We start from the raw sequence: 20,484 nt of genomic DNA, 5'->3' as shown, positions 1-20,484 counted from the left end.
ACAAAGGCTTAGGGCTACTTAGAAAACCAGGATGAGGAGGGCAAGGTCCTCTTTCCCTACTAAATTGAAAATGCTTTTCACTTGCTTAATTGAAAGGCTGGGTTGGGTTCTCCTTTCCTATTTCTGGTTTTGAAGTTTAGGCAAGGATTAAAGACAGTTACTGAGCAGTGCTGTGCTCAGTCTCTCCTTTGGCTATTATTAGATTCATGAATAGAAGGGGGAAATTGCACATTGCTCAACCCTGTGCATATACATTTCTGCTAAACTAGAAGACTTTATTTGAATTCAGGGATTCTAGTATCTTTTTGGCTGTGCTTGCTTCTCCATATTGCTGGGAGACTCACCCCCATGAGTGCTTGGCCTATGGTAGGTGCCATTATGGTTACTGAAGTGGTATCACTGTGGTGGACACATTTACCCTAAAGCCCAATTGTAATTCAAACTAATGACTAGTGATGAAAGAAGAATGTTGGGGGTTTTTCATGGACTTTGATGCAGTTTTTGCCTAAGGATGATAAATTAGTGTTCCTTAATGATGGGGATGTATTCTGAGAAATGAGCCACAAGGCGATTTCACCCTGTATGAATGTCATAGAGGGTCTGAGCACAAACCTAGATGGTATAGCCTACTGTATACTTAGCCGGTATCGTACAGCCTATCGTTGTTGCTGGGCTATAAACTTGTATAATACATGACTGTAGGGCGGCGCCTGTGGCTCAGCGGGTAGGGCGCCGGCCCCATACGCCGAGGGTGGCGGGTTCAAACCCAGCCCCAGCCAAACTGCAACAACAACAACAACAAATAAATAGCTGGGCATTGTGGCAGGCGCCTGTAGTCCCAGCTACTTGGGAGGCTGAGTCAAGAGAATCGCCTAAGCCCAAGGATTTGGAGGTTGCTGTGAGCTGTGTGATGCCACAGCACTCTACAGAGGGCGATAAGGTGAGACTCTGTCTCTACAAAAAAAAAGAAAAAATACATGACTGTACTGAGTACTGTAAGCAGTTATAGCATAGTGGTCAGTATTTTTGTATCTAAACATAGAAGAAGTACAGTAAAAATATGGTATAAGAGATAAATATGGTACACCTGTGTAGGGCAGGTCCCATCAATGGAGCTTACAGGACTGGAAGTTGTTCCAGGTGAGTCAGTGAGTGGGGAGTGAATGTGGAGGCCAGGACCCTGCTGTGCGTTATACACACTGTGCACTTAAGGTACACTAAATTCATGAAACTTTTGTCAGCAATAAATTAACCTTCGCTTACTGTAACTTTAATTTGTGTGTCTGTGTGTATTGAGACAGAATCTCACTGTGTTGTCCAGGTCAGAATGCTGTGGCATCAGCCTTATTCACAGCAACTTCAGACTCCTGAGTTCAAGTAATCCTCCTACCTCAGCTTCCCACATAGTGGGTACCACAGGCACTGGCCATAATGCCCAGCTAATTTTTCTATTTTTAGTAGAGACAGGATCTTGCTTTGCTAAGGCTGGTCTCAAACTCCTGAGCTCAAGCAATCCTGCTGCCTGGGCCGCCCAGAGTGTTGGGATTACACGGGTAAGCTACCAAGGCCCAAACTATAACTTTTACTTTTTTTTTCTTTTCTTTTCTTTTCTTTTTTCCTTGAGATGAAATCTCAAGCTGTCACCCTGGGTAGAGTGGCATGGCGTCATAGCTCACAGCAACCTCCAACTCTTGGACTCAAGCGACCCTCTTGCCTCAATTTTTCTTTTCTTTTTTTTTTTTTTTTTATTGTTGGGGATTCATTGAGGGTACAATAAGCCAGGTTATACTGATTGCAATTGTTAGGTAAAGTCCCTCTTGCAATCATGTCTTCAGTTTTTCTATTTTCAGTAGAGATGGGGATCTCTCTTTTGCTCAGTCTGGTCTTGAACTTGTGAGCTCAAGCAAACCACCCACCTCGGCCTCCCAGGGTGTTAGAATTACAGGTGTGAGCCACTGTGCCTGGCCTAACTTTAACTTTTTAATTCTTGTAATAACACTGAGCTTTAAACACAAACACATTGAACTTTTTTATTTTATTTTTTTGTAGAGACAGAGTCTCACTTTATGGCCCTCGGTAGAGTGCTGTGGCCTCACACAGCTCACAGCAACCTCTAACTCCTGGGCTTAAGCGATTCTCTTGCCTCAGCCTCCCGAGTAGCTGGGACTACAGGCGCCCGCCACAAGAACTTTTTTTAGTATTAACATTCTATAAGCTTTTCTTCTATTTTTCACATTTAGTTTTTTCTTTTCTTCTTTTTAAACTTTTCTATTGAAAACTAAGATATAGGCTCGGCGCCCGTGGCTCAAGTGGCTAAGGTGCTAGCCACATACACCTATACACCTAAGCTGGTGGGTTCAAATCCAGCCCGGGTCTGCCAAACAACAATGATGACGGCTGCAACCAAAAAATAGCTGGGTGTTGTGGCGGGTGCCTGTAGTCCCAGCTACTTGGAAGGTGGAGGCAGGAGAATTGCTTGAGCCCAGGAGTTGGAGGTTGCTGGGCACTCTACCCAAGGTGACAGCTTGAGGCTCTGTCTCAAAAACAAACAAACAAAAAAAAAAACCCTAAGCTATAAACACACACATTTGCATAGGCCTGCATAGGGTCAGGATTATCAATATGTCTTCTGCCTTCACATCCCGTCCTACTGGAGCATCTTCATGGAACAATCATCTCCTATGATAGCAATGTCTTCTTCTAGAATAACTCCTGAAAGACTTGCCTGAGTCAGTTTTACAGTTAACTTTTTTTTTTTTGAGACAGAGCCTCAAGTTGTTGCCCCTGGTAGAGTGCTGTGGCATCACAGCTCACAGCAACCTCCAACTCTTGGGCTTCAGCGATTCTCTTGCCTCAGCTTCCCAAGTAGCTGGGACTTACAGGCGCCCGCCACAATGCCCAGCTATTTTTTTTTTTTTTTTTTTTTGTAGTTGTCATTGTTGTTTGGCGGGCCTGGGCTGGATTTGAACCCACCAACTCTGGTATATGTGGCTGGCGCCTTAGCCACTTGAGCTACAGGCACCGAGACCAGTTAACTTTTTTTTTTTAAATAAGTAGAGCATACTCTCAAATAATGAAAACATGTATGGTACAGTAAATAAGCCAGTAACGTGGTTGGTTATTATTACTGCCAAATATTACTATATATAATTGCATGCACTGTACTTTTATTGGTCCATAGTTGACTGAAGTGTCATTATGACTACATAATTGTAATTCTAGAACTCCAGATTCCTTTGGAGACTCCCCTCCCCCCAAAAAAACATATAAAACTTCCTTTCAGCTAGTTTGAGTGTTCTGAGTTAAGTGTGTATAACTGGAAAGCTTTTTCTGTTATTTCAAAGTTTTATCCCCAACCCATCACTCCCATTTAGTAAGCCAGGTTATACAGAGATCCACGTTAAGTGTACCGTAGTTTGGGCCAGGAAACCCATGGTATGACAGCAACTGCTGAGTTAATTGTGGAATTAGTTTGAGGACATTAGGCTTTATTATTATCCTGGAATGGAGAAAGATTGATGATCTGTCTAACTCGCCTTCAACCCCCACATACATGTTTTTGTTTTGTTCTTCAGAATCAACCTTGCTAGCCAGGCCTTGAGGCGGGTGCCTGTAGTTCCAGCTACTTGGGAGACTGAGGCAAGAGAATCGCTTAAGTCCAACCAAGAGTTTAGGGTTGCTATGAACTGTGATGCCACAGCACTCTACCGAGGGTGACATAGTGAGACTCTGTCTCCAAAATAGAAAAAAAAAATCAACCTTGCTATTGATTTTAGATGTGAATGATTTCGAGAAAGCACATTTTTTTCTTTTGTCCTTTATTCTGTTTGGATTTTGACCAAAACCACATGTGAGGCTGTTAGGGACAAGGGCTGTTAGGACCAAGTAGACAAATAATCTTTCTAAAAGTATTAAGCTGTGATTTATAGACATTTCACATATACAAAATAAATTCTATGCTGCATATCGTGATCAGTTGTGCCTCTAAATTGTGAGGCCTGCATGGGTTACACAGCATTCCCAGATGTCCCTTTTCATGAAAACCAAGATAGTTTGGCATATTCATTTGGAACAATTTAAAAATCTTAGTTATCTTAGGCCTGCTGTGGTGGCTCACGCCTGTAATCCTAGCACTCTGGGAGGCTGAGGAGGGTAGATTGCTTGAGCTTAGGCATTCAAGACCAGCCTGAGTAAGAGTAAAACTAGCCAGTTGTGGCAGGCACCTGTAGTCCCCAGTTACTTGGGAGACTTAAGTCCAGAGGATCGCTCAAACCTGGGAGCTTAAGGTTGCTGTGAACTGTATGGCACTCTACCCACCGTGACAGAGTGAGACTCTGTGTCACAAAACAAAGCAAAAAGCATTCATATAATATAAAATTTTAAAGGGTCAAAATGTAGCAGGTACCTAATTCCTCTACCCAGAAGCTGCTAGTGTCTCCAATTTCTTTTTTATCCCTCCAGAGATTTTAATAACTATGCTGGCACAATGTGTATATTGATTTTTTTTTCCCCTTACAATTTTAGCATTCCATTTTTTTTTTTTTTTTTTTTTTTTTGAGTCAGAGTTTCAAGCTGTACCCCTGGGTAGAGTGCCGTGGTGTCATAGCTCATAGTAGCCTCAACTCTTGGGCTCAAGTGGTCTCTTTCCTCAGTTTTTCTATTTTTAGAAGAGACAGGGTCTCGCTTTTGCTCAGGTTGGTCTCAAACTCATGAGTTCAAGCAAACAACCTGCCTCGGCCTCCCAGAGTACTAGAATAATAGCTGTGCGCCACCGTGCCCGGCCAATAGTAGTATTATAAATGCATTGTTAGCAATATGTCTTATCTTAGAGATTGTTCATATCAGTATACAAAGAGTTTAATGCTGTTTGAGGCTGCATAATTAGCCTGCAAATGGATATATTATCTTTTCTTAATCCCATGCTGATGCATACCCCCCCTACTATTTCGTTGTTACAAACTGCTCCAGGGAATTACCTTACACATTTACCACTTTGCACATCTGTGAATAAATACTATTAGCAGAATTGCTGGGCTAAAGGAAATGTGCATTTTTTTCATTTTATAATGTAGTAAAATTATATTCCATAAAGGTTGTACCAGTTTATACTCCCAATTTAGACCCCAGAACTTTTTTTGAAGGTCTCTAGAAAATACAAATATTATATGTAATTTTGGAACTCGGATAAAGAAGAGGATGGGAATGATACTAAGAGATATAAATGCAGTGGTATCTCACACAGAGCCTGGTAATGATAGAAGAATTTTATAGCTTCTGGGAGCAAAAGAATTTGTTAGGTGATGTTCACAGCAGACTACTGAAGATTGAGGAGGATTCAGAGAACGTTCCCTTGGATGCAAATAAGAACACACGAGTCATAACCTGTGTTTCTTTTATTTATTTATTTTGAGACTGAGTCTCGCTATGTCACCCTGGGTAGAGTGCCGTGGCATCACAGCTCACAGCAACCTTAAATTGTTGGGCTCAAGTGATTCTCTTGCCCAGTGGTTCTCAACCTTCCTAATGCCACAGCCCTTTACTACAGTTCCTGTGGGTTGTGACCCATAGATTCAGAACCGCTGCTCTTGCCTCAGTCTCCCAAGTAGCTGGGACTATAGGGGCCTGCCACAATGCCCAGCTATTTTTTGTAGTTTTAGTAGAGACGGGGTTCCACTCATTCTCAGGCTGGGCTCAAACTCCAGAGCTTAAGGATCCTCCCACCTCAGGTTACCCAAGTGCTAGGATTACAGGCGTGAGCTACCATGCCTGGCCCATAACCTATCTTTCTTTTTTTTTTTTTAATTAATTAATTATTTATTTTTTACTTGGCAGGGCTGGGTTTGAACCTGCCACCTCCGGCATATGGGACCGACGCCCTACCCCTTTGAGCCACAGGTGCTGCCCAACCTGTCTTTCTGAACACTTTCTCAAAAGTGCTTAGAAACTCATGAGCACCTCTCTTTCTTGCCACTCCTAGATAGGAATTTGATGGAGAACAGTGTGTCTAGAAGACCATGTTGAGGATGAGGTGACTTAGTTTTAAGAGTTTTTTTTTTTCTAAAGCATAACATGCAGTCAATAAAAATAGCACTAATCTTTAGTGTATAGCTTGAAGAGTTTTCTTGAATGTGAGCACTTTAGAACCCCACCACCATACCAAGATAAGGCAGCGTGAACATCCCAAAGCGTCCCCGTTTTCCCTTTTCCCACCAATACTCCAACCTCGAGGTGACTTCTTTTTTTTTTATTAAATCATAGCTGTGTACATTAATGAGACCATGGGCACCAGACACTGGTTTTATAGACCATTTGACACATTTTCATCATACTGGTTAACATAGCCTTCCTGGCATTTTCTTAGTTATTGTCTTAAGACATTTACATTCTACATTTACTAAGTTTCACCTATACCCTTGTAAGATGCACCGCAGGTGTAATCCTACCAATCACCCCCTCCGTTTTCCCATGACTTCTATCTTGATGTCTGTTCACCACCTATTAGTTTCACCTGTTACTAGACTTTATGTAAATGAAATCATATGCTAATTCCTCTCTTAGCTGGCTCTTTTTGCTTATTGTAATGTTCTATAACATAAAATTACTCCTGCATCAGGGGATACCAAAATCTAGCTGAAGATGGTTGCATCTCCACCCTTACTAACTAAATTTGGGAGAGCCTTATTAGATGTACTCCCAACCATCCTGTCCATACTCCACGTCCAGGTGAATTAACCTTTATATCTCAAGGAAGTTGAATGTTGCCAAAATGCAGAGCTTTCAAGGCAGACTGACTTCTTTTTTTTTTTTTTTTTTTTGTAGAGACAGAGTCTCACTCTATGGCCCTCGGTAGAGTGCCGTGGCCTCACACAGCTCACAGCAACCTCCAACTCCTGGGCTTAAGCGATTTTCCTGCCTCAGCCTCCCGAGTAGCTGGGACTACAGGTGCCCGCCACAACGCCCGTCTATTTTTTGGTTACAGTTTGGCCGGGGTCGGGTTTGAACCTGCCACCCTCGGTATATGGGGCTGGTGCCTTACCGACTGAGCCACAGGCGCCGCCCGGCAGACTGACTTCTTTTTTTTTTTTTTTGGTAGAGACAGAGTCTCACCTTATTACCCTTGGTAGAGCGCCGTGGCCTCACACAGCTTACAGCACCTCCAACTCCCAGGCTTCAGTGATTCTCCTGCCTCAGCCTCCCGAGTAGCCAGGACTACAGGCGCCCGCCACAACGCCCGGCCATTTTTTGGTTGCAGTTTGGCCAGGGCCGGGTCTGAACCCGCCACCCTCGGTATATGGGGCCGGCGCCTCACCTACTGAGCCACAGGCGCCTTCCCAGACTGACTTCTTATTGCCAAATGAGACCAGTTGGCTGGTAGTATAATCTGTTAGAACTTTAATGCAAGTTATAGCAATTACAGAAATGTAGGTTTAAACTAGCTTAAGCAAAAAGAGGAATTCACTTGTTCACATAAGGCCCAGGCCTGTGTCCTGCCTCAGGCCTGTCATGATGCAGGAACTCAGAAGCTTGCAGAGCTTTTGCATGTTCTGTCTTTTCTGTTGGTATGTCGGCTTTATTTTCACTATAGCTTCTGCCGTAGCAAGATGGTCATCCACGTTCTCCAGGTCGAATTCATCTCTCCAGCCCAGGATTCAGAAAATGAAGTTTCTTTTTCCAGAGCTTACATATCAAAAGGGTTCTGATTGGCCCTCTTTGTGTCTTTATCATCCCTGAGGCAGCAAAGTGTAGATATGCTTCCTAATGATGGCAGCAGCTCTAACATTCTTCTTGTGTGTAATTAATAGCCACTCTGTCAGTCATGGCCGTGATGGTGGGTGGTTTCCCTTCCTTCACTGATACTGTGTGTCATTCAAAAAGAAGGATTGTTGTGAAAGTGTTTTCAATTCAGTAATTGTTTTAAAACTCTGCCAGGGATAAGATCCTGGGCCAGGTGCTCCTGGGAAAAACAAATCCATGTTCTCAAGGAGGTTGCAAAACAGGAAGAAAGTGCGCAACAACTGTGTAAGAGTCAGGTCAAGAGATGGGGAACAAAAGCAACATGATGGAGTGTGGGTGGGAATGAAATTAATGGGCCAGTGCAGTGACTCACACTTATAATGCTAGCACTCTAGGAGACTGGGGCGGGTGGATTGCCTGAGCACACAGGTTCAAGACCAGCCTGAGCAAGAGTGAGACCCCCTCACCCCATCTCTAAAAATAGCTGGGTGTTGTGGCTGGCTGATGTCTGTAGTCCCAGCTACTTGGGAGGCAAGTGGATCACTGGAGCCCCAAGAGTTTGAAGTTGCTGAGAGCTATGACACCATGGTACTCTAGCCTGAGGTAACAGAGTGAGACTGTCCCCCCAAATAAAAAAAGAATAAAGTTTAATGACTAAAGAATAAAAGGAATGAATTCAAAATTTGCAAAAGGATGAACTTCTGGACCTGGGAAACTAAGTGAGGTTGAGGATGCCTGTCTGTGAATGGAGAGGAAGTGCAGGGCTGGTTCCCTCATTTGGGTTTACATGTATTTTGACCTAATAGAACCTGTCTCTGAAAGGAGGTTTGGTAGTTATTGGGACTATCTCTAACTATTTATAAATACTTTCCTTGCTGAGCATTTTGTTTTTAGTTTTAATGCTAGATAAAGTATGTTACTAGAGGGGAGGTGATAAAACTTCCAAGGTAAACATTTATGATATCAACAGCTTGGGGTGGCGCCTGTGGCTCAGTAGGTAGGGTGCCGGCCCCATATACTGAGGGTGGCAGGTTGAATCTGGCTCTAGCCAAACTGCAATAACAACAACAAAAAAAATCAACAGCTATTATAAAATTATGGTAGGGGTGCTGATTTGATGTTTTACTTGTATGTATTTTATTAAATTTTGCAATTTGTCTTGCCCATTACCTTCCTTTCTCTCTGGTCCCTACCCCTCAGGTAAACCCACTACATTCTAAAGGTTTTGTTTTGCCACCTCAAAGCAAGAAGCATAATACCCAGCAGTTTTGGCAGAGTATCTAGGAACTTGTTAATCATTGACTCATTGAGAAGGTCACATTTTCCCTCCGTTAAAAGTAGTATTAACATAGCACACAAATCCATATTAGCTGAACAGATTTTGAAAGTACGAGTACATACTGTCACTACCCCAGCTACACACAGGCTTTCGGGGATGACCAAGAAATGTAAGGTAATTAGAACTTCTGAAATCAGGCAATCCACCCATCTCAACCTCCTAAAGTGCTGGATTACAGGCGTAAGCCACTGTGCCTGGCCAGTTTTTCTGTTTTTAGTGGAGACTGGGTCTCAGTCTTGTTCAGGCTGATCTCAAGCTCCTGAGCGCAAGCAATCCACCCACCTCAGCCTCCCAGAGTGCTAGGATTACAGGTGTGAGTCCCTGCACGTGGCCAATCAACAGCAATTAAAAAATCCTTAATGAACTCTTTAAATTACTATGTAAAGCTTTTTAACTTTTTGGTTTAGAATTTAGTATTTAAGATTTTATCTTGAAAAGAAAATTGATATATGGTAGCATAAAATTAATATTACAAAGAGCTTATCTCTGAGAGTCAGTTTCCAAAGGTAGATCTGTCTATTCATTCTTCTTTGCCACGCAGCATTCCATGGAACTGGAAGAACCTGTAGAAAAGATCGTGATCATTATTTTCCTGACCGCCTTTTGTAGAGTAACTCCCTAGCACCTTCAGGTCAAGTAAACTCCTTCTATATAGATCATCCCGAACTTCCTAAAATGAAATCTGAGATTCATTTTACTCGAAAGGTTTAAATACAGCGTCCTCTTAAATTGGAACCTTACAGCTATGTGAGTGGAATTAAGAGAGTGCTAAGCCTCTGCCAATTGAATGCAGGAAACTAGGCGTTTGCACGTATGAAGTCCTCAAGTGAGCGTACCTTCAGGTCAATGTCACGGTATTTACCTTTGCGGCTGTTTGTGGTTATGGTACATTGGCAGAGGGTTGTAGTGGACCCAGTGGTCACTGAACAATGACCCCTGTTTTTATTAGGGTGCCTGAGGTGGTTCGGGAGCTCCCGGTGGCTTCACCTGTGGATGACTTCAAGCAGCCTCGTTATAGCAGCAGTAGTAATGTTGAGACACCTTCAAAAAGGGCTCCCACTAAGGGCAGAGCAGGAAAGTCTAAGAGAACGGAGCAAGACCACTACGAGACGGACTACACGACTGGCGGCGAGTCTTGTGATGAGCTGGAGGAGGACTGGATCAGGTAGGGCTGCTCTCCTCTCCCTGGGGCCATGTATACCTTCTGATTGTTAAGGGGGTGCCCATCAGATTTTGGAGTTGTTTCTTCCTAAACTGGGTCAGTGGTATAATTTCATTCTTTGCCAACCAGGACTAGAGACAATGTTTTGTGCTGTGTTGGTTTCTTCTCTAGTACCTTTTCATAAAGGTACTAAGATTGTCCTAGCATTCTGGGAGGTCAAGGCAGGTGGATTGCTTGAGTTCAGGAGTTCGAGACCAGCCTGAACAAGAGCCAGAACCTGTCTCTAAAACTAACCGGGCATTGTGGCTATAGTCCCAGCTACTTGGGAGGCTGAGGCAAGAGGATTGCTTGAGCCCAAGAGTTTGAGGTTGCTGTGAGTTATGACAAGACAGCACTCTGGGGAGAGCAACAGAGTGAGTCTCTGTCTCAAGAAAAAAAAAAAGGGGCGGTGCCTGTGGCTCAAGGAGTAGGGCGCCGGTCCCATATGCCAGAGGTGGCGGGTTCAAACCCAGCCCCGGCCAAAAACCAAAAAAAAAAAAAAGGAAAAAAGGAATATACTTGGTAGTAGTAACTAGGTCTTTCAACTTCATATAACATGCCTGGTGAACATCACTATGCTGTCTTATTCACCAAAGAAAGAGTTTTCAAATAAATAAAATACAAGTATAGGGAAATTTTGTTTAACTGATTATAAAATTCCCAGACCAGTGCTATGGATTTCCTTTGGCAATTACTTTTAAGTTAAGCTTTCATAAGACTGCAGTTTCTTTTAAAGTTTATTCCAATGAACTTTGGCAAACATTTTTTTTTTTTTTTTTTTTTTTGGCCGGGGCTGGGTTTGAACCCGCCACCTCCGGCATATGGGACCGGCGCCCTACCCTCTGAGCCACAGGCGCCGCGGCAAACATTTTTATAAACAATTGAAGTAGTGATTTAGTGTTTAGGCTAAGGCTGTGTTGGTGGTTTTATTCTACCATAGCCAACTTTACTTGTGTATAATGTGTAGCTGTTTTGTGCCCAAGTACTCTGAGAACTAGGACACATCAGAAACATTTGCGGTGTGAATGGGGGTTAATCTAAGCCTTGATTTGCTTCTCAGGGTGTTAGGATGGATGGGTAGGGCATGGATAGCTTGAAATCCCTTAATCACTGATGACTGATTTTTTTTTGAGAGAGAGAGTCTTAAATTCTCTTGCCTCAGCCTCCCAAGTAGCTGGGACTACAGGCGCCTGCCACAATGCCTGGCTTTTGTTGTTGTTGTTGTTGCAGTTGTCATTGTTGCTTTAGCTGGCCCAGCTGGGTTCAAACCGACCAGCCTGGGTGTATGTGGCTGGTGCCATAACCACTGTGTTATGAGCACTGAACCTGATACTTCATCTTCTCTAACCCCAAGAGTTTTTGGCCTGGTTCAGCCACATATTTATAACACATTTGCCTAATTTGTACCACGAAAGATTTAACTGAAAACTTCTAAGAAATCCTGAATTCTGGCTCGGCGCCTGTAGCTCAAGTGGCTAAGGTGCCAGCCACATACACCAGATCTGGCTTGTTCAAATCCAGTCTGCGCCTGACAAACAACAATGACAACTACAAAGAAAAAATAGCCAGGTGTTGTGGTGGGTGCCTGTAGTCCCAGCTTCTTGGTAGACTGAGGCAAGAAAATCGCTTAAGCCCAAGAGTTGGAGGTTGCTGTGAGCTGTGACGCCACGGCACTCTACCCAGGGGAACAGCTTGAGGCTCTGTCTCAAAAAAAAAAAAAAAGAAATCCTGAATTCTTGTCCTTTTGATCAGATTACTTTAAATTCTCCCTTCTGTAAACTGAAGATAGATAAAAAATTCGAAATTCCATATTGCTGTAAAGCTCCTTAGTCTTGTGAAAGAATTCAGGGTATTTTCTCTGTGTATTTATGAATCAATTATATTGTCTTTCTATATAAGAAATAGGAATTGAGAGATATAAGCAATACAGAATTTCAGTTTTTCTTTTTCATGCTTTGATGACTTGCCAGATTATTTTTACAATGAGCTCATGTTTTTATACATGGACATTTTAAATGTCTACTTTTATAATGAAAGAACAAAATAAGCTATTTCCACTTAGGAAAAACAAGACCAAAAAATAAATAACTCGGTTTGTAAAGTGTGGGTGTTAGCAGGAAACAGCCACTTCCAGTCAGCTGCTCTGCCACTGCGGTGATCAAAACAGGCTTTGTGTTCCAGAATTCCAGTTTTAAGACTTTAAACATGAGTAGTCCATTATCATGTGGTATGGTGTGTTGAGAATAAGTGAGTTCTTGTGACTTGAACCTTAAGTTTCATAAATGATTTTCAACTTTATTTCTAAAAGTTACATAGGCATAGTTTTTTTAATGTACAATAGTATATAATCATTCTTAATAGAACTTGTGTCCCACCTCCTTCTGCTCATAAGATACAAAAAGAAGTCAAGTCAGTGTCATTCTCTACACCCCACCAGCTGTATTATCTTTAAGGAAGAAATAGTGGATTTTATGTCAGTGTTTATGTAGTCATCTTCCCTCTCATTTTTAGGGAATATCCACCTATCATCTCAGATCAACAAAGACAAGTCTATAAGAGAGATTTTGACACTGGCCTGCAGGAATACAAGCGCTTACAAGCAGAACTCGATGAGATCAATAAAGAACTCTCTCGTCTGGATAAAGAATTGGATGATTATAGAGAAGAAAGTGAAGAGTACATGGTAAATTCACACCTGTTATTTGATTACCGTATAGAGTTTAATGCTGATGGATGGGGCTACAGCATCTTTATCCTGCCTAATTTTGAAAAAAAGTTAGCTTGTAATTATCAAACAGATTTCACTGAAGAATAGTTGAAGTTGGTTTTTGTGAGAGTCTCAGCTGAGGTGGAAGCTAGCTAGGTGGGAGTGCAGTGGAGTTATCATAGCTCATTGTAACCTCCAGCTCCATGGCTGAAGCAATCCTCTTGCCTCATTCTCCACAATGGCTAGCTCTGCAAGCGTCTGCCACCACACCTGTAAAGATGGGGTCTCACTGTGTTCTCCAGGCCAGTCTCAAACTTCTGACCTCCAGTGATCCTCTCAGTTTAGCCTCCCAAAGTGCTGAGATTATAGGTATGAATCACTGTGCCCAGCCAAAATTGGCTTTTGGATGAAAGTCTTTCCAAATTGAAGGGTGTGCAGTTAAGACTTACAAAGCAATATTCTATGTCTCTACCTTCCTATTAAAAAGGGAATAGCCATATTACTTTTTATTTCAGTTTATCATTTCTGCTAAAAAAACTCAGTACAGGCTAGGCACCTGTAGCTCAGCCTAGGACTGGCAGGTTCAAACTTGGCCCAGGCCTGCTAAACAACGACAACTACAGCAACAACATCAACAAAAAAATAGCCGGGCCTTGTGGTGGGTGCCTGTAGTCCCAGCTACTTGGGAGGCTGAGGCAAGAGAATCACTTAAGCCCAAGAGTTTGAGGTTGCTGTGAGCTGTGATGCCCTGGCATTCTACTAAGGGTGACATAGTTGAGACTCTGTCTACAATAAATAAATAAATAAATAAATAAATAAATAGCAGTTTCTGAGTATCTTTTTTTTTGTAGAGACAAGAGTCTCACTTTATGGCCCTCAGTAGAGTGCCGTGGCCTCACACAGCTCACAGCAACCTCCAACTCCTGGGCTTAAGCGATTCTCTTGCCTCAGCCTCCCGAGTAGCTGGGACTACAGGCGCCCGCCACAACGCCTGGCTATTTTTTGGTTGCAGTTTGGCCGGGGCTGGGTTTGAACCCACCACCCTCGGTATATGGGTCGGCGCCTTACCGACTGAGCCACAGGCGCCGCCCCTGAGTATCTTTTTTTCCCTTGATCACCTGGCTGAAGTAGTGTTCATCCATGTAACATTACTTTTATTTATTTATTTATGTATGTTATTTATTTATTTTATATATATATATTTATTTATTTTAGAGACAGAATCTTACTTTATCACCCTTGTTGTTGTGAGCTGTGATGTAATGGCACTTTACTCTTTACTAGATTCCTTCAGGCCTCCCCCTTGACCATAAGAATTTTAAGAGCTTTAAGGCTTCATTATTTTAATTGTTTCTATTTTTTGTCCTAAGCTGTTGTTTTTAGCTCCAAAGTGTAACATCAGGAATGTTACTCTTAGAAAAGAGAATGAACGCTCCAGTAAACTTACTCCCTTGTGTTTTTCATTCACAGGCAGCTGCTGATGAATACAACAGACTGAAGCAGGTTAAGGGAGTAAGTATCTGGGATTGTAAAATTCTTTCAGTAAGAACTTTTCTATTTTTTCCATTTAACCTATAGAATAATCATGACTACATTTGTCATGTGTGTACTGACATTGGACCCTTAAGTTTGAGATGAAAACTAATAGAAGAACCTTAATTTCTTTTTCTGTTTTTTTTTTTTTTTTTTTTTTTTTCTGTAGAGACAGAGTCTCACTTTATTGCCCTCACTAGAGTGCCACGGAGTCACAAGGCTCACAGCAACCTCCAATTCCTGGGCTTAGGCAATTCTCTTTCCCTCCACAACACCTGGTTGTTTTTTGTTGTTGTTGTTGCAGTTTGGCTGGGGCTGGGTTTGAACCTGCCACCCTCGGTGTATGGGGCTGGCGCCCCACCCACTGAGCCACAGGTGCTGCCTCCTTAATTTCTTGATTTTAGTTGTTTGTGGCTATGACAGATACTTTAAAGATTTTTTTTTTTAAATGTGTTGATTTTCCATTCCAGATGGTTTTCCATTCCGATGCTTTTAGTGCTGCTTTTCTCCTGGTGGAGCATCCTTCTGTGAGCCATGCTTTTCCTCCTAGAGGCTTCCTGAGGGCAGCAGGGCTGTCAATACAGACTCACTGAGTCTTAGCCAGAGCAGAGCTTGAGCTCGGTACTAGGAGGACTTTCTTTTGTTTCCTTTTGTCTACTCTGGAGAGGAATAAAGGAGCACCTGTACCTCAAGCAGCTAAGGCACCAGCCACATACAAAAAGCTGGTGGGTTCGAATCCAGCCCGGGCCTGCCAAACAACAATGACAACTACGACGAAAAAATAGCCGGCGTTGTGGCGGGCACCTGCAGTCCTAGCTACTTAGAAGGCTGATGCAAGAGAATCGCTTAAGCCCAGGAATTGGAGGTTGCTGTGAGCTGTGATGCCACGGCACTCTACCCAGGGCGACAGCTTGAGGCTCTGTCACAAAAAAAAAAGGTACAGAAATTGAAGTGTACACTTGGTAAGTTTTCACAAAGTGACGGCACACCTGTGTACACAGCACCCAGGTCAAGAAATACATTTTCTTCCAGGGGTGTTGGCTTACACCTATAATCCTAGCACTCTGGGAGGCTGAGGCAGGTGGATTGCTTGAACTCAGGAGTTCTAGACCAACCTAAGCAAAAGCAAGACCCGTCTCTAAAAATTAGCTAGGCATTGTGTTTGGCACCTATAGTCCCAGCTGCTTGGGAGGCTTATGCAAGAGGATTATTTGAGCCCAAGAGTTGCTGTGAGCTAAGATGCCATGGCACTCTACTGAGGGTGACCAGGTGAGATTCTGTCTTAAAAAAAAAATATATATATATATATGTGTGTGTGTATATATATTTGTATATGTGTATATATTTTTATATATATAAATGTATATATATATTTTTATGTATATATATATTTTTTCTACAATCCCTGGCATATCTCCCATTTCCAATATTTACACTGTCACCCTAGATCACCATTCTGACTTCTAATGTCATAGATGAGTTTTGCCTATCTTGAACTTTATATAAGAGGAATCATACAGTATGTATTTCAGTGTGGTTTCTTTTGCTCAGTACTATTCATAAGATCCATTCATGCTTTGGCCTACAGTGGGGTTCATTAATTTTTATTGCTCTGTAGTATTGTTCTATGAATAAAATACAACTTTTTATCCATTTTATTGTTAATGACCATTTGGGTTATTCCTGAGTTTGGGCTTTTACAAATAATGTGGCTTCAGAGTTTTGTGTAAATACGCACACATTTGTTGGATATACACTTAGGAGTGACATTACAGGGTCATTGGGCATGTGTGTATCCAGCCTTGGTAGATTCCTTTAAACACGTCTCCAAAGCTGTGCCAGCTTGCATTCCCACCATATTCTTGACATTTCTGCCCTATATCCTTGACAATGCTAAGTGGTAAATCATTACTGACTTAAAACATTTTTCAAAAAATATTTTCGATTAAGAATTTTATAAATTGGTGGGTGCAGTGGCTCACTCCTGTAATCACAGCATTCTGGGAGGCCGAGGTAGGTGGAGTGCCTGCACATAGGAGTTGGAGACCAGCCTAAGCAAGAGTGAGACCCCGTCTCTAAAAATAGCTGGGCATTGTGGCAGGCGCCTATAGTCCCAGCTATTCAGGTGGCTGAGGCAAGAGAATTGTTTGAGCCCAGGAGTTGGAGCTTGCTATGAGCTATTATGCTACAGCACTCTATCAAGGGTGACAAAGTGAGACTCTGTCTTATAAAAAAAAAGAGAATTTTATAAATTATGATTTACATCATGATTTTATTATTTTCTTCAAGACAGAGTCTCACCCTGTCCATAGTTTGGAGTGCAGTGCTGTAACCACAGTTTTTGCTGTCCACTAGCCCAATCAACGACACAGAGATATCACTGCAGACAGAATGATTTATTAAAGGAAGACTGAGGCTCGCTCAGGCCTACAGCGATTGTACATCTTTATTCACTGTATTATATATCCAAACTCATCAGATAAGAATAAGTAAGAATAAAGAACAAAAGCATTAATTGAGATTGCTATAAAAATTTTCTCCTCAGCATACATGTTACAAAGCACATACACGTCATTTCTAAGTCTGGAGTATTTAACTTAAAGATAAATATAAGGACAGCAGGCTGTCTGTTTCTGTTCGCCCACCTCCCTAACTCTGGTGTCCTCAAACTTCTTTTAAACAGGGGGCCAATTCACTGTCCCTCAGACGGTTGGAGGGCCGGACTATAGTTTAAAACAAAAAACTATGAACAAATTCCTATGCACACTGCACGTATCTTACTTTGAAGTAAAAAACAAAAGGGGAACAAATACAATTCACACTGCTTCATGTGGCCCACGGGCCGCAGTTTGAGGACACCTGGGTTAAGTGAAACTTTTGTGTAAAATGAAACTTTTGTGTAATTTGAAGTTAGGGAATGAAGAGTAACAGTTTAGCTCCAGACAGGTGCTAAATCTCCAACTACGACTTGGCGGGGACCTCAGGGATTCCTTTCTCAAGGCCTTTTCAGCAAGCAGGGAGGAATTAACCCCCGAGTCTCGCTTATAGCCGAGAATGGAATTTTCCCGTCTTAGGTTCTTGTACCTCAAGGAGCACATATGAGACAGCCACCTTTCTGGGGTGCTGAAAACCAAGCACCTTCACACAGTTCTCTGTAGCCTCAAACTACAGGCAATCCTCCAGCCTCAGCCTCTGCAGTAGGTAGGATACAGGTGTCCACCACCATGCCCGGCTAATTTTTCTTATTTTTTTTGCTATGTTGTCCAGTCTGGTTCCTGGCCTGTAGTGATCCTCCTACTTCAGCCTCCAGTAGAGATGGGGTCCCGCTCTTGGTCAGGGTGTTCTCATACTTGTGAGCTCAAGCAGTCCTCCTCCTTTGGCCTCCCAGAGTGCTAGGATTATAGGCATGAGCCTCCACTCCTGGTTCAGCCTGTTATTTTATTTTATTATTTTTTTGAGACAGTCTCACTATGTTGCCCTTGGTAGAGTGCTGTGGTGTTACAGCTCACAGCTACCTCAAACTTTTGGGCTTAAGTGATTCTTTTACCTCAGCCTCCCAAGTACCTGGGACTATAGGTGCCTGCCACAACGCCCCGCTATTTTTTTTTGTTGCAGTTGTCATTGTTGATTTTAGCTGGCCTGGACCGGATTTAAATCCCGCAGCCCCAGTGTATGTGGCCAGTGCTCTAAGCACTGAGCTATGGGTGCCAAGCCTAGGCTGTTACTTTAAATAAGAGTTCAGAAATGTTTATAGTAAAATTTCCCCTCTTATCCCCCACTAACAGTTTCCTTTTCCCCAGTCAACTGATATCACCAGTTTCTTATTTTATTGATTTTATTTTTTTTTAGGTGGTATGTTAGAAAAAGGGCATGTAAGTCGTCTTGGTCATTTTACGGATTTTTAGAAATGAGTTATATCCTTTGTGAAATCCCAGGTTAGAAGATTATATGATTAAAGGGTCAGAAGCCTCTGTGATTACTGATACTGGCAGGTGTCCTGACAGCTCTCAGGTTCTTCTTTTTTTTTGGCTTGGGCTGGGTTTGAACCCGCCACCTTCGGCATATGGGACCGGCGCTCTACCCCTTTGAGCCACAGGCGCTGCTCTTGACAGCTCTCTATTACTAATATTCCCCCTTTTTTTGTCTGCCTCTATTTCCCCAGCATATTTGTTTTTGTTTGGTTGATTTTATGTGATTCACTTTTCCCCTTTTTTAGTCTTCAGATTACAAAAGAAAGAGGAATTATTGCAAGCAGTTGAAGAGCAAATTGGCACACATCAAGAAGATGGTTGCAGACTATGATAGACGGAAAACATAGAAGGTGGACGCCACGTAGTTTGAGAAATTAAGAAGTATCTGATCTCTGCAGTGTTCTCAGAAGGCAAACAGCTTGGATCATAACCCAGGAAGTCAAACTTTTCTGATCATTACAGAGTTTGGTAGCTTTAATATTATCAGTATTAAAGCATTTAATTAGTAGGTTTTCATCATGAACTGGGCTAAAAACTCCAATTAAGGATTTGATGCTTTAAACATGAGTTCTTGTATTTAAATGCCATTTAAAGTTTTTAAACCTTAAGGCAAGGTCCTGGTGTGAACTGCGTGGTGAACTTTAACATACCAGATAGCATCTTAATATTTACATATGTGCATTCATTCAGACAGATCTCATTTAATCCTCCCAGAAACCGTTCAGATAACTATTATTTATAATCATTTCTTTTCAGGTAAAGAACGTAGGTCTCTGCAGTGAAGTCTCTGGAAAGTGAGACTTTCTTATTTCCTAGCACACAGATTTGGTTAAGTCTGTTTTATGACTATTTAATAATTCCCCGCTCTTTCATATTTTAGCTACTATGTATACTGCATTCTACCAGCCTCCCTGTTGATTTTTTTTCCTAGTGTATAAATGGTTAAAAAGAGTTTTTTCTTGTTTTGTTATCCTAATAACAAGGAGCATGTAAAAATAACAAGTGGATGAAATTTAAAGATTGTAAATACATATTTACTTTTTTAAAAATCAAAGTTAAACCTGGTTAGAATTTTATGTATTTTTAAATACTTTTTATCTTTTATGGTTTACGTGCATTTTTTAAAAACCAATTAGACCTTTTCATTGTAAGAGTATCTGATTATATTTATAATTCAGTTGTGACTTGAATTGTATCTTTCAGAAACGTTCAAGTTCTGTATGCATTTTATAAGGTATTAAACCTGGTGTTTTCTTTCTACATGTATAATATACCTGTTTGACGTCATGAGTGCTGTTAATGTTAAGCTGTGGAAAACTACACTCAGGAGTTCTTATCTGTTGTTATTTTGGGTGCTGTGCTGGTTGGTAGTTTCCCAATCCTTAAAGAACAGAATGCTGATGTATTTGGAAATATAATAGAATGCGATAGTGTAACACACTATATTTCAAAAGGTGCCTTTAAAATCTCACTTTTTAAAAAATTCAGATTTTTTTCTTAAAATAAAATGAACTGTTAATACTGCACTAACCAAATTGATTGTAATTATCATCCCAGTTTAGACTAGTTTTCTGAATCACTAAACTGGTGTTTAGTATGCAATTTAGATATTTAAGTATATAATTTTCTATGTAAATTTCTGGTTTATTTTCCAAAGACAAACTTTTTTTTTTTGCAGTTTTTGGCCGGGGCTGGGTTTGAACCCACCACCTCTGGCATAGGGGGCCGCACCCTACTCCTTTGATCCACAGGCGCCACCCACTTTTTCTTTTTAAAGCCAACTTTTATTTGAATGTCTATCCAGGTACAGGTAGCTGCTGGTTATGGTGACTAAAGGTTCACTTCTGTGCATTCTCCCTCTAGCAATCTGGATAATAAAAATGCCTAAGGCTATTATCACTGTTCTAGCTAGCCCAAACTTTGTCATCGGAGGGGTTCTGTAAAATGACAACTATTCTCAGAGCCATGATCAGTAACCCCCAAAGGAACAGGCACTTAA

The 20,484-nt window shown here is 41.7% G+C and overlaps 1 protein-coding gene across 3 annotated transcripts in view; it reads left to right on the top strand.

The window, feature by feature from the left end:
* OCLN (occludin) overlaps positions 1 to 19,480 on the top strand; it is a 74,963-nt gene extending 55,483 nt beyond the window's left edge. For all 3 annotated transcript variants that reach the window (XM_053589239.1, XM_053589249.1, XM_053589260.1), the window contains exons 6-9: positions 10,023 to 10,238; positions 12,786 to 12,957; positions 14,452 to 14,493; positions 18,731 to 19,480. In XM_053589239.1, the coding sequence (XP_053445214.1) occupies positions 10,023 to 10,238; positions 12,786 to 12,957; positions 14,452 to 14,493; positions 18,731 to 18,832 (532 nt within the window). In that variant the 3' untranslated portion in view covers positions 18,833 to 19,480. The remainder of the gene's footprint in view (positions 1 to 10,022; positions 10,239 to 12,785; positions 12,958 to 14,451; positions 14,494 to 18,730) is intronic.
* Positions 19,481 to 20,484: the final 1,004 nt, after the last annotated feature.

This window comes from Nycticebus coucang, chromosome 1 (genome assembly GCF_027406575.1).
Source record: "Nycticebus coucang isolate mNycCou1 chromosome 1, mNycCou1.pri, whole genome shotgun sequence".
NCBI classification, from domain to species: Eukaryota; Metazoa; Chordata; class Mammalia; order Primates; family Lorisidae; genus Nycticebus; species Nycticebus coucang.
Note: the sequence above shows the minus strand (reverse complement) of the source record. Positions and strands in the feature narration are given on the sequence as shown.